The sequence below is a fragment of the Stenella coeruleoalba genome, assembly GCF_951394435.1.
Source record: "Stenella coeruleoalba genome assembly, chromosome: 2".
NCBI lineage: Eukaryota > Metazoa > Chordata > Mammalia > Artiodactyla > Delphinidae > Stenella > Stenella coeruleoalba.
The window spans coordinates 102,467,373-102,481,635 of NC_137147.1; the positions used below are offsets into that span (position 1 = coordinate 102,467,373).

The window sequence follows — 14,263 nt, forward strand, 5'->3', positions numbered from 1 at the left end:
ATATATAATTAATCAACATAGTATAGAACTAGCAGAAGGATAGACAAATGGATTTACTGTACCAGATGGAGAGTTCAAAATTAAACCCGTACACACATGGTCAGGTGACACTTGACAAAGGAGCTAGGGCAATTTAATAAGGAAAGGAAAATCTTTACAACAAATGGTACTTGAAAAATCAGGTAAGCATGTGGGAAAATGTGAACACCAACCTCCACTTCCACTACTTAGAAAAATTAACTTGAGATGTTACCTAGACCTAAAAGTAAAAGGTAAAAGTATAAAGCTTCCCAAAGAAAACAAAGGAGTGTATTTTTTGAACCTTGGGGTAGGTAGAAATTTATAGGCAGGATTCAAAAAGCACTAGCTAGAGAGGAAAAGATAACAAAATGAATCTCATGAAAATGAAAAATTTCTCCTCATCAAGCACACTATTAAGGGTTTGAAAGTTGAGCCATAGACTTGGGATGAGTATTTTCAAAACATATATCTTAAAAAAAAAAGCTTGTATCCATAATATATAAAGAACTAGTATAAATCAGTAATAAAAAGGCAGCTCAAAAACTTGGACATATACTTCACAAGAGATGATATGCAAATGTCCAAGAAGTCCAGGATTGTGGGTGTAGTAGTATCCTGACTGCAGACTTCTAACTGGTTTCCTGGCTCCTACTCTGATTCTCCTGCAGTGTCCTTCACAACATCCAGAATGAGCCCTCCAAAATGGAATCAGATCATGTCATCCATGCTCACCCTTCTTCCCCCATGCTTCCCTGTCAAAGTTAGAATGGTAGCCAAGCTCTGTACCACTCCTGTAAAGCCCTTCATCCTGGTGAGTCCCTCTGCTGGTGTTGTGTGCATTGTGCCAGCACCATCCTCATTCACAGTGCAGGGCCTTTGAGCTGGCTTTTCCCTCTGTCTTGGAGATTCTCATCTTACTATTCAGATTTCACAGTAAGAGAGCTCTTCCCTGGCTTCACAGTTAAGTAGGTACTCAATCTTTTTATCTTATTTTCATTCTTACCCCCTTTGATTGTCTGTTGTCTGTCTTTAACCCTTTAGAAAGTGAGCTGCATGAGACACAATACCTTGTCCACCTGATTCTCCACGCCAAGCCCTGAGGACACTACCTTACAAAATCTGCAGTAAAATATCATTTGTGGAGTTAACATAATGGGTTCATACACACAAAATACCTAACATAGTGACTGCCCCATAACTGATATTTGGAAAGTGTTAGCCAAGATCATTACCGTACAGCCTGTAAGGTGTACATACTTACCTTAACAGAACATTGAAACGAATTAAGAAGCTTGAAATGTGACCTGTGAAGAAATATCTGAAGATCCATGTCCTTTCACTCTAAGAAAAGAAAAATCACAGCGATTTACATCCCGTATCTGATTATTTATACAGATCTAGGGTAATAAAATGAACAGTTAAAAGTCTATGAATGAATTTGAATGCCTTTTTCCTGGAGCTTTCAAACTAGCAGGTTTACACTTATTTTCCTTCCTTCCCCACTCATCCATTTGTGACAGTTTCTGTAGGATGATAAACTCTTTCACAGGACCAGAAAGAAAGCAGAAAAGCTTGGGGCCTTCCGGCTGTCCCTGAACAATGGAGTGATTTAGCTCTCGCTTTGTTTCAGACGTCCATACAGAAGCTGTCCAGGCTGCGCTCGCTAAACACAAAGAAAGGAAGATGGCAGTGCCTATGCCTTCCAAACGCAGGTCCTTGGTTGTGCAGACCTCGATGGACGCCTACACACCCCCAGGTGAGCAGCAGGTCCCGTCTGCTTCATGAAGTCAGTGCCAGCAACTGCGATCTTTCTAACTTTCAAAATCATGGTGCTGTCATTCAGATTTTGAGAACCAGAAGTCCAGAAATAGTAAATACGCTCTAAATAAAACTTGGAAGGAAAATTGGCATGATTATATATATGTCTATATAAATAAATGTTTTTAAACTTTTCATTTAGACTCAAATATGATACAGACTTTTTTTTTAAATCCTATAAAATTTTATTTAATTCTTTACAAAGCAAGAGAAGAGTTTGTACATCCATCCTTCTAACCGAAGCTGGATTTCTCTTCTGCTTAGACTGGTGTATGCATATTCTCAAGTCTTTAAAATGTCAGTAGGTTGTAATGTTCTGTTAAGAAATTGAATGAATTGAAAAATTTAGGCAGTTACTTAAATCTGGTGTCATCAGTTTTTCCTGTGAAGTGCAGGTAGTATTTTGGGGTATCACAGCTGCTTGCTCTGCTATTGTGGTGCTGAAGCAGCCATGGGCAACATGTCAGTGAAAGGCATGGCTATGTGTCAATAAAACTTTAGTCACAAAAACAGGCAGAGGGTTTGGTCCACAGGCCTGCCAACCCCTGATCTAAATGGTTGAAGGTAATATCCCATTGTATTTCTGCTTTTGTTTAATCTTGAATTTTATATAACTACCTAAGATCTCTACTCTACCCAAATAATTATAATCTGTATCTTGTGATCTTCAAAACTGAAGTGAAATATGAAGTTAAACGTCCAGGTATCTATTAGAAACATGAATGATTGAACCTAATTTACTTGATTTGTGTGTGTGTGTGTTTCTGGTTCCAACATTATTCATGTCGTTGTTGCCACTCTGTCTTTTCTGCAGATCTAAGTTACCTGGCACACCCCTTTGTTCATAAGAGAAATTTAGGGTGCAGTAAGAATAGTTGAACATACATAGCATTTTTTGGAGTCTTTTGAAGTTAGTCATGAGTGTTTGCAAACAGTGAGGGTAATAGAAGCACACACTTCAACTCACAGATGTGGTCAAGTATATCCAATACTGCTTCAAACAACTCTTAAGTCTTCAGCTTTACATGCCTCTAAAAGTGAACGTCCTGAGCTTTGTAAGACAAAACTTAAATAATATAAAACTTAGTTGTGTTGTTTTGTCTTAACAGATAATACCACAAGTGTTCTTTATCTCAAGAATATAACATTCTAATAGGAAAGGGTGTCCTTTTTGCCAATTTCCTTCCTTTTTGTTGAGCCACAGCATGTATTTTGGACTCTTTTTAAATCAGCATAATTAATATACTTAATCCTATTTAGTTTATGGTTATAATTTGCCAAAATTTATAAGTGGTGAAAAATTATTTTGTATGTGTTTATACAACAAACAGAATGGACTTATAAGAATAACAAACCCCACTTAAAATATATTTTAGCCAACTCTTTGGAACTAGACAGTATTCAGGGAGATGGACATTTTTCTGAGCCACTTTTTATGGGAAATGTTGAGTCTAAAGTACAAGGTGCAATGTGATTATTTGTGTATGTGCTTTTTCACATGTTGAATTCATCCTCATGAGTGTTGTTGTGTCATGCGTGATGAAAGAAAACTTTCAGGAGAACGAACCTTGTACAAAGGTCTTTGCAAAATATAAAAGAATGTTATTGGAAATGAGTGTCATTATTGGTGCAACATTTGCATTTAATTGTTTGGTTAGCATTTTCACGTACACCATATAATACATTTTGTAAACTGTCATTCAGGAGTCCTAGTAACAGTATCACATGGGATAGTTTTGTACAATCATAAATGCCAACACCATCATCATAAAAATTTTCATTCATAACCTATTTTGTGCTTATTAGGAGTCTACATATTTGTAACTGTACTTGCTTGAAGAAAATCGTGGCTCAGCTTCATTTTCTCTCACTCTGTTTTCCTTGGTTGCTGATAGCATTTGTTAGAACTAATTTTGTGTCCAGTTTTCTTCAGAGAATATTCCTGAAGTTTATATTCTCTGCATAAAGTGACTGGTTGCTGACTAGTATCATAGTTTCTAGAAAAGATATGATTAGGATCGTTGCAATGCCAGTCTTCTATAGATGAAACTTTGCTTTATTTTTCACGTACAAAAATATAAGAAGAATTTGTCAGTACTTTTGCTTCCAGCCATAATGAAATAACTTACCAGACTAACCCATACACCATAAACAACTATAAAGCTGCACAAAACAAATAAGATGACTGCTTTTAGGCAGTGGACCTCATTCAGGGAATCAAATGAAAATATGTCAAAGAACTAAATGAAAATATTATCTTAATACTTGAGCTGATCAGGGAAAGGAAAAAATATTTTAAAAATTAATAGAAACTCTAGAAATGAAAAATATAATACAGAAATGATATTTTACTAGATCAGCTTAGCATCAGATTGGAGAAGTAGGATAAAAGAGTCTGTGAACTTAGATAAAGAGAAATTAACCAAACTGAAGAATGAGAAGTCAAAAGATAAAAGAAAAATTAACAGAACCTCAAGCATCTGTGATACAATGTTAACATACTTATAATTGGAATCCAAGAAGGAAAAGAGAGTGAGAAAAGGGAAGAAAAACTACTTAAGGAAATAAGGGTCACAAACTTCTCAGATTGATGTAAAACACCACCTCACAGATCCCAGAAGTTCAGTGAATGCCACGCAGATTAAGTATGAAAAGAATCATCCCTAAATTAATAATAGTCCAAGTGCTGAAATCCAAAGATTAAGAGGAAATCTTGAAAGTCATCAAAGGAAAACAGATATATTGCATACAGAAGAACGGTCATATGAATTATGAATACTTATGTGAAGATGCAGTAAAGGCCAGAAGACAATGAGAAGACATTTTTATAAAGTACCAAAAGGAAAAGACTGAAACTGTCAATTCATACTCAGTGAAAATATACTTCATAAACGAGGGTGAAAAAAAGGCATAATGAGACACATGAAAGCTCAGAGAATATGGTGCCAGCAGAACTGCAAACGCACTAACAGATGTCATTTAGCTGATGGGAGATGATCCCAGATAAAAATTTACATCTATGAAAAGGAAAGAAGAACACTGGAAACAGTAAATACCTGGGTAAACGTAAAATTCTATGCTTTTTCTTGTAATTTTCTTTAAAACAACAATTGCACAAAAGACAAGGCCAGGTGAATGGAATTATACTGTTGTATGGTTATGAAGTAGGAAGCAGAAAATGGAAAGAATGAAATGAATAGTGTCAGGTGTGATGTGAGATGGGAGAGAAAGTTTGTAGTGTCAGATTTGAAGAGCAAACAGTTACAGTATTGACCCCGTATGGACCCATTGAGGATTCATATTCTTAGCCCTAAAGTAACCACTAAAAAAAATGAGAGGTATAGGTAAGAATTTAATAGAGAACATAAAATGAAACTCTTAAAAAATATTTGGGGGGCTTCCCTGGTGGCGCAGTGGTTGAGAGTCCGCCTGCCGATGCAGGAGACATGGGTTTGTGCCCTGGTCCAGGAAGATCCCACATGCCGCAGAGCGGCTAAGCCCGTGAGCCATGGCCACTGAGCCTGCGCATCCGGAGCCTGTGCTCCGCAACGGGAGAGGCCACAACAGTGAGAGGCCCGCGTACTGCAAAAAAAAAAAAAAAAAAATTTGGTTAATAGAAACAAAGGTGGGAAAAATCAACAACAGAGATTAAAATAGGAGGAATGAATGGAAAACAAATAGCAAAATGTTAGATGTAAACTCACTCGTATAAATTATTACAATAAATGTAAATGGACCAAACGCCCACTTAAAAGATAGAGATTGTCAGACTGAATAAAAAACGAAGATACATCTATATGTTGTCTATAAGAGACACATTTGAATATAAAAACAAGGATAGTTAAAAATAAAATGATGAAAAAATATACAATGCAAACATAAAGCATAGGAAGGTGAAAAGTCTATATTAATATCAGACAAAGTAGACAGCAGGACAAAGTAGTACCAGATATAAAGATGAACATTGCATATTGGAAAATGAGCAATTCACCAGGAAGTTATAACAATGAATATTTATATACCTAAAAACAGAGCATTGTAATTTATAAGGCAGAAACTGGCATAATGAAGGGAAAAATAGAAAAAACAAAAATAATAATTGGAGATTCTTAAAATATTCTTCTTAAATAATCATAAGAAAGTTGTCAAAACAACACTATCAACCAACTTGATGTAGTTGATACTTACAGAATATTATGCCCAACTATTGCGGAAAACACATTCCTTTTTAATACCATTCTTGGGGTATAATTTACATCCCATAAAATTAGCACATTGTAAGTGTATAATTTAATGACTTGTAGTAAATATATAGATTGTGAAGCTATTGGTGCAGTCCAGTTTTAAAGCATTTCCTTCTCCCCGGAAAGTTTCCTTGTGCCCATTTGCAGTTAATTCCCATTCTCACACCCAGGCCTAGGGAACATTTGATCTGATTTATATACCTCTAAGAATATTCTAGACATTTTGTAAATGAATTAATAAAATATATCCTTCTGTATCTTCTTTAGCATGTTTTTGAGCATCCATTTTGTAGCATCAGTAGTTCATTCATTCTTATTGCAGAATTGTATTCTATTAGATAGATATGCCACATTTTGTTTATCCAGTCACTAGTTGATGGATATTTAGCTTGTGTCCGCTTTTCAGCTATTATGAATAATGCTGCTATCAACATTTATGTGCATATATTTGTGTATATATATATAATTTCATTTATCTTGGGTAGATTCCTAGGAGTGGAATTAATGAGTCTTATGGTAAGTTTATGTTTGACTTTTAAGAAACTGTCACATTGTTTCCATAATGGCTATACCATGTTATATTCCGACCAGCAACATATAAAGATTCCAGTTTCTCAGCATCCTCACCAACACTTGGTATTGTCCTTATTTTTTTAATAGTCATTCTAGTGGATATGAAATAGTATTTCATTATGGTTTTAATTTTCATTTCCCTAATGACTAATGATGCTAAGGATCTTTTTGTGTGCTTGTTAGCCATTTGTATATATTCACTGGTGAAATGTCCCGATTTTTTGCCCATTTTTATTTATTTTTTATTATTTTTTAAATTTTATTTATTTATTTTTGGCTGCGTTGGGTCTTCGTTGCTGCACGTGAGCTTTCTCTAGTTGCGGCGAGCAGGGGCTACTCTTCGTTGCGGAGCGCGGGCTTCTCATTGCAGTGGCTTCCCTCATTGTGGAGCACGGGCTCTAGGCATGCGGGCTTCAGTAGTTGCAGCACGCGGGCTCAGTAGTTGTGGCTCACGGGCTCTAGAGCACAGGCTCAGTAGTTGTGGCACATGAGCTTAGTTGCTCTGCGGCATGTGGGATCTCCCAGGCCAGGGATCGAACCCATGTCCCCTGCATTGGCAGGCGGATTCTCAACCACTGTGCCACCGGGGAAGCCCTTTTGCCCATTTTTAAAATGAGTTGTCTGTCTTCTCACTGATTAAGAGTTCTCTATGTAATCTGAATACAAGTTCTTTATCAGGTATACAATTTGCAAACTGTAGTTTGTCTTTTCTTAATGTTGTCTGTGGTGGAGAGAATTATGGCCCCCTCCAAAGATATCCATGTCCTAATTTCTAGAACTTGTGAATATATTACCTTACATTGTAAAAAAAAGACTTTGCAGTCATGATTAAGTCAAGCACCTTGAGATAGGGCAGTTATCCTGGATTAACCAGGTGGGCCCACTGTAATCAAAGAAGTCTCTATTCAGGCAGAGAATGAGAAATACAATACTGTGTAATCTCAGTCACATGTGGAATCTTAAAAAAAAAAACTCACAGAAAAAGAGATCAGATTTGTGGTTACCAGAGGCAGGGAGTGGTGGGAGAGGGAATTGGAGGAAGGTGGTCAAAAGGCAAAAACTTCTTGTTATAAGTACTAGGGATGTGATGTACAATATAACTATAGTTAACGCTGCTGTATGATCTATGTGAAAGTTGTTAAGAGAGTAAAATTTAAGAGTTCTCATCACAAGGAAGAAAGTTTTTTTCTCTATTTTATATGAGATGATGGATGCTAACTAAAGTTACTATGGTAATTATTTCCTAATATATGTAAGTCAAACGATTATGCTGTACACTTTAAACTTATACAGTGATATATATCAATGATATTTCAATAAAACTGGAGGAAAAAATGTCCTTAGGGAAAAGTATCAAAGTAAAAAAAAAAAAAAGATAATGAACCAGAGGTTGGAGGGATACACTTTAAAGATCGATGAAGGGGCCATGTGCTGGTGACACAGGTGGGCTCTAAGAAGGTAGAAAAGGTAAAGGAGTGGATTCTCCCTTGAAGCCTCCAGAAGGAATAAAACCCTGCCAACACTTTGATCTTAGACTTCTGACCTCCAGAACTGTTAAGATAATAAGTATGTGCAGTGTTGTAAGCCACTGAATTAGTGGTGACTTGTTATGTTACCCATAGCTTAAGAGTTTTCCATTTTGATGAAGTTCAGTTCATCAGTTATTTTATGGATCGTGCTTTGGGAAGTTTCAGAAATTTTATAGTTTTAGTTCTTTCATTCAGGCCTGTGATCCATTTTGAATTAATTTTTATTTATGGTATGAGGTAAGGATCTATGTTTTTTATTTTGGTTTGGTTTTTTGATACGTGAATATTCAGTTGCCCAGCCCATTTGTTGAAAAGATGATCTTTTCCTCATTGAATTATCTTGGGAATCTTCGTCAAAAATAAATTGACCATGATCATAAATGTAAGACTATATTTCTGGGTTCAGTTCTGTTCCATTGAAATATATGCCTATTCTTGTGCTAATATCACTATCTTGATTACTTTAACTTCATAGTAAGTTTTAGTATCAGGTAATGAAGTCCTCCATCTTCCTCAAAATTATTTTGGCTATTCTCAGGCCTTTGCATTTCCAAATAAATTTTAAAATAAGCTTTCAATTTCTTAAAAAAAAGCCTTCTGGGATTTTACTAGGTATTGTCTTAATTTTTTGTTAGATATATTGCTAAGTGTTTTATCCTTTTTGATGCTGTCATGATGGAATTTTTTTGTTAATTTCATTCTCTTATTGTTCAGTGCTAGTGTCTTATAAAGATATTTCATATCTTTGTTTGGTGGTCCTGTGAATTTAAGAAGTCAGATGTATAACTATGCAACTCTTTTCACCTGCCACAGTGACAACGCATGCTAACTGATTGGATGGCTGGATTTTGACTTCTGACTACTAGATCAACGTGTGCTTGTTCCCTGGGAGGTGGGAATAATTTGCAGTCTGTCCAGCCAGAAAAGGGTGTGGGGGAGCATTGATGCCTATCTGCTTTGATAAGAGATATCTTGGTTCTCTCACTCTGTATGTGCTTGTCCCACTGCAGAAATTCATCTTGTCCCATTGTCTTTTAGTCCTCTCAACAGAGGCATTCCCCATTAAAGAACTTTCTTGGAGGCTCCACTCAACAAATTTTGATTAAGTCCCCCCCCCAACCCCCACTTCAAGGATAACTGGAAAATTAGCTGGGCACATTGATGACTTTGTCAATGCAGAGGTAGTTCTGGATGCTGAGAATATCCGGGTGCTGGTAGATTCATTGTCTGGTGAGAGCCTTCTTCCTCATAGTCGTCCATGTTCTCACTGTGTCCTTACATGGCAGAAGGGGCTAACTCATTTATTAATTCAAGAATTTTTCCATGTGTTCCTTAGAATTTCCTACATATAAGATCATGTCATCTGTGAATAAAGACCGTTTTACAACTTCCTTTCTAATCTGGATGGATGTCTTTAATTTTTACTTTTCCCTGTAGTTCACTGGCCAGAACCTGCTGGATAATGTTGAATAGAAGTGGCAAGAGGGGACATTCTTGCCTTGTTCTTATCTTAGGGGAAATGTATTCAGTCTTTTACCAGTATATACAGTGTTAGCTATGGGTTTTCATGAATGCCTTTCATCAGGTTGAGGAAGTTTCCTTCCATTCCTGCATTGTTGAGAGGCTTTATCATGAGTGGGTGTTAGGTTTTGTAAAATACTTTTTCTGACTTTTAAGGTTAACATACTTTTTTTTTCTCTTTATTCTACTAATATGATATATAACATTAATTCATTTTTGAATGTCAAATTAACCTTAATTCATGTTCATATGTGTAATCCTGGTTACCACTTGGTCATTTTATATGTTGCTTGATAATGTTTGCTAATATTTTTGAGGATTTTAGTGTCTATATCATGAATGATATTGTTCTGTAGTTTTCTTATGAAAAGATGGGGTGGGAAATGAAAGATTGATTTGTAAAGGGGCATGAGAAAACTTTTGGGGAGGTGGTAATGTTCTGTGTGGATATAGGGGTGTATACATTCTCAGAAGTCTTAAGTCTGAAGACTTGAATAGATATTTTTCCAAAGAAGATATACAAATGGCCAATAATTACATTTAAAGATACTCAACATCACTGATCATTAGGGAAATGCAAATCAAAATTACAAAGAGATACAACTTCACACCCATGAGGATGGTTACTATCAAAAAAAAAAAGGAACAGAAAATAACAAGTGTTGGTAAGGATATGAAGAAATTGAAACCCTTGTGCACTCTTGGTGGAAATGAGGTGCATAGAGGTGCAGCCTCTATGGAGAACAGAATGGCAGTTCCTCAAAAAATTAAAAATAGAATTTACTATATGATCCAGTAATTCCACTTCAGAGTACATACCCAAAAGAATTTAAAGGAGACTCTCAAAGAGATATTTATATACCTATGTTCACAGCAGCATTATTCACAACAGCAAAAACATGGAAGCAACCCAAGTGTCCACAGCAGATGAACGGATAACAACATGTGGTCTGTACATATCATGGAATGTTATTCAGCCTTAAGAAGGAAAGAAGTTCTGACACATGCTGCAAAGTGGATGAACCTTGAAGACATTATGCCAAGTGAAATAAGCCAGTCACAGAAAGACAAAAGTGCGATTCCACTTAACATGAGGTACTTAGAGTAGTCAGAATTACACAGAGAGAAAGTAGAGTGGTGGTTGTCAGGGGATGTGGGGGGAAGGGGCAATGGAGAGTTACTGTTTAATGGGGACAGAGTTTCAGTTTTACAAGGTGAAATGAGTTATGTGGATGGATGGTGGTGAAATGAGTTATGGGGAGGGTTGTCCAACATTATGAATGTATTTAATATCACTGAACTGTACACGTAAAAATGGTTAAAATGGTAAAATTTATGTTATGTGTATTTTACCACAATTTCAAAAAAAATTGAAAAAATTCTTAGGTCTGAATTCCAAAAATATAAATTTTATTTTTATGTAAATTATAATTCTAAGTTATTTTAAAAGGAAGGACAAGGGAAGAGAATCTGTTGGCCTTCTAATATTATTGTTGCTTCTGTAACAAATTTCTAATAGATAAACTTCTAAAAAATTTCTAGACAGCCTAGGTCACGTCACAATGATAATAAAATGCAATGTAAATATCCTTCACAAATATTGCTGTGTTAAAGAAAAAGTCCTTGTAAATCAACCATACTCCAATAAAAATTAATTTAAAAAAAAGAACAGTAACTAATACATTAGTAAGTGCTTAATAAGTATTGATGAATGAATGAGTGAATAAACAGCAAAATTAACATTAAAAAAAGAAAAAGTCCTATTTCTTGATTTAAGACAAATTACCCTTTCACTTATTCTCAGTAAATGTTCTAGAGCTACTCTCATCCTTTTTCCCTCCTGGCATCTCACATAACTCACCTATATGTATGATCCTAAATGTCATTCTTATATTGAAGTTTAAATAACAAGTATACAACGATTCGTGCTTGAAAACCTTGCTTCTAGGTGAAAAGTTATTAAATGAATACTATTTCCATTAATTTTAATGCAAAAAGTGACACGTTTTTGCTCAATCCAAGATACACAGTTTTCATAGATAGCAAAATAAATCAAGTAAATAATGAAAAACTTTTATAAGGAACAAATGTAAAAGTAAATGCATTTAGTTTGATCACAGAATGTAGTATGGTGATTTATTGTCCTCCTGAAAGGAGGAGGCAGAGTCCTTAGATGTAGGTTGGTAGAGAAGTCCAGATTGGGAGAGGCAGGAGGATGAGACCTGCCACACTCACATGGAACTTAAAATAGCACATGACTCAGAGAAACACCTCGGTATAAAGAAGGGCTACAGAGCATCACACTTCAAAACACGTGCAAGTTCAGTGTCTTTTAGAAAACGCCACCTTGACCTTCTCCCTTTGTGTCTGAGTACACAGAAAACATTTGGTTTCTCCCTCAAACTCTTGAGTGGAGGAAATTGGTGAGTATGTCTTTGTCTGAGATTGTAATGTCACAACTTTCTGTAGCATATATATGTAAGGTGTTTTGGATGAAGACTTCACTGCAGTGAAAAATAATTTGTCATCTGAAAAGTGTGTAATTTTTCAAGAGTGTTCAAAGGTCGTCGATCAGTTAGTGTGGGAGGTAGGTCTGTGTTCGCAGTGTTTGGAGAGGGACTAATCCTGGGGGGTGCTTCTTTGCTGTGATATACACGGCTGATCACCTGCCTCCCACAGATACCTCCTCTGGCTCAGAAGACGAAGGCTCGGTGCAGGGCGACTCCCAGGGGACCCCCACCTCCAGCCAGGGCAGCATCAACATGGAGCACTGGATCAGCCAGGCCATCCACGGCTCCACCACCTCCACCACCTCCTCCTCTTCCACCCAGAGTGGGGGGAGTGGCGCCGCCCACAGACTGGCTGACGTCATGGCTCAGACGCACCTAGGTGAGTGCCCTGCTGGGCAGTCGTCTGTCTTATTCTCGTTGTCCTTACGTCTGAGTGGCTGCTGAGTAACCCTGCCCTTTTTATTTTGAAATTTCTCTATTTGCGCATCTCGGCCATGGAATCCATCCGAGGGACAGAACAGAGCCCCACTCCCGCTTCTGGGCTGCTTTGTTGCGTTGGTTTTACTGTTTTGTGAAACCCTTGGTTTTACTATTCTTTACATCCCAGACGTCTCCTCTGCTTGTAGAAGAATGCTTTCTTGTTCGTTAGAGAAACTTGCAGCCGTATCTGGTTACGTGCTTTCTTCTCCTCATGCTAAAGTATGCTCCTAAATGAAATTTTAATTATGCTAATAAACAAGGCTGGGGACTTCAGAGTGAGTTTGCCCTTACTTTGGAAGTTACTTAGGAAGGGGAGGCTTTCATCACTACTGCTTATATGGTTTTCTGCCATAGGCATTCAGCTTTCTGGGGTGGTTCACGTTACTTTGTGTGTAGGTTCCATGATACATGGGATCCTCTGTATTTAAAAAAGCACAGAGTTAGGAAGCATTGGTAAGATGTTTGGAAATAGTGTAAAACAGGAGATGAAGTGAGAATTATTAGAGGAAAGGAGCATATTGGATGAGCAGGGGGCTGCGTGGAGGGGGTGAGTAAGGGTCCTGTTTCTCTGCCTGCACCCTAGCCCCCCACTCACTGCGCCACATTCATCTGGTGTGGAAGGCACAGCATGAGGTCCAGATCTGTCTGATCCATTTTCAGCTGTGGATTGAGATTTTTAAACATTTCAATAAAAAATTTTTCACAAAGTAAATTACTTGCTTTGAATGTGGTGCCAAGATGGTTCAGTATGTTCTCCATTCAAATGGGGTGGACCAGGGTCAGCCGCATCCAGGGACGTGGAAGCTGCACCTCCCTGTGCAGTGGTTGATCATCGAGCACAGGGCAGGTGCACGGCATCCTCCCACATCTATCCTCTTATCCGAAAACTCCATGTTTAGAAAGTAGGTAAGTGAAATGAATGAATGAAATACTCTGCCAGCTTCTCAGACTCAAAAAGTATTTCTAGATTATTGGCTACTTGACAAGAGTCAGAGGAATTCCAAACTGACTTCTCAGGACTTGGCCCCAGTGGCACTTGCTCAGCATGAAGTTGAGGTTAAAAGCAACAGCCTTTTCAGAATCAGCAGTGAGACTGGTTGTCTACCAGCAGGACACAGGCAGCCGGTTGGGAGGGCTGGGTCTGGTCCCAGTTCTCACGTTAACAGCTGCCGGCTTCTTCAGAAGTCAGTATTCCCTGCTCTAGTTTTTTAGTGGGAAGAAGAGGAATGATAATGTCTTTTCTTTGTACCCATTGCGAGTAAAAAGGAGAAAATAGGAAAATTCTCCAGTTTTTAAAGTAACACTCACATGCAAAGTAGTAGTATTAAATTTCAGTTTAAAATGTTTTCGGGAACATACACTGGTTAATGTGTACTGAGAACCTCTATTTGAAATCATAGATAAAAATTAAGCAGAAATGTATATGATCGTTAAAGAGTTTCAGATGCTAAAATTTCTTCCTCTGTGTTTTGGAACCTGAGATAGCCCTGAGGCTCAGTCCGTGTGCTTTGTCTGGTAGCCACCTGGACGGGGTAGACGTGGAACTCCCTCCACCTCTGCCCCTCGC

At 37.3% G+C, this 14,263-nt stretch overlaps 1 protein-coding gene across 11 annotated transcripts in view; it reads left to right on the plus strand.

Moving 5' to 3' along the window:
• Positions 1–14,263, plus strand: part of DIP2C (disco interacting protein 2 homolog C) — a 367,823-nt gene that overhangs the window by 217,698 nt on the left and 135,862 nt on the right. For all 11 annotated transcript variants that reach the window (XR_013825253.1, XM_079907065.1, XM_079907063.1 and 8 more), the window contains 2 exons: positions 1,652–1,777; positions 12,386–12,595. Coding sequence is in view for 10 of the 11 variants with exons in the window: in XM_079907065.1 (XP_079763191.1) it covers positions 1,652–1,777; positions 12,386–12,595 (336 nt within the window). In the remaining variant the exon portion in view is untranslated. The remainder of the gene's footprint in view (positions 1–1,651; positions 1,778–12,385; positions 12,596–14,263) is intronic.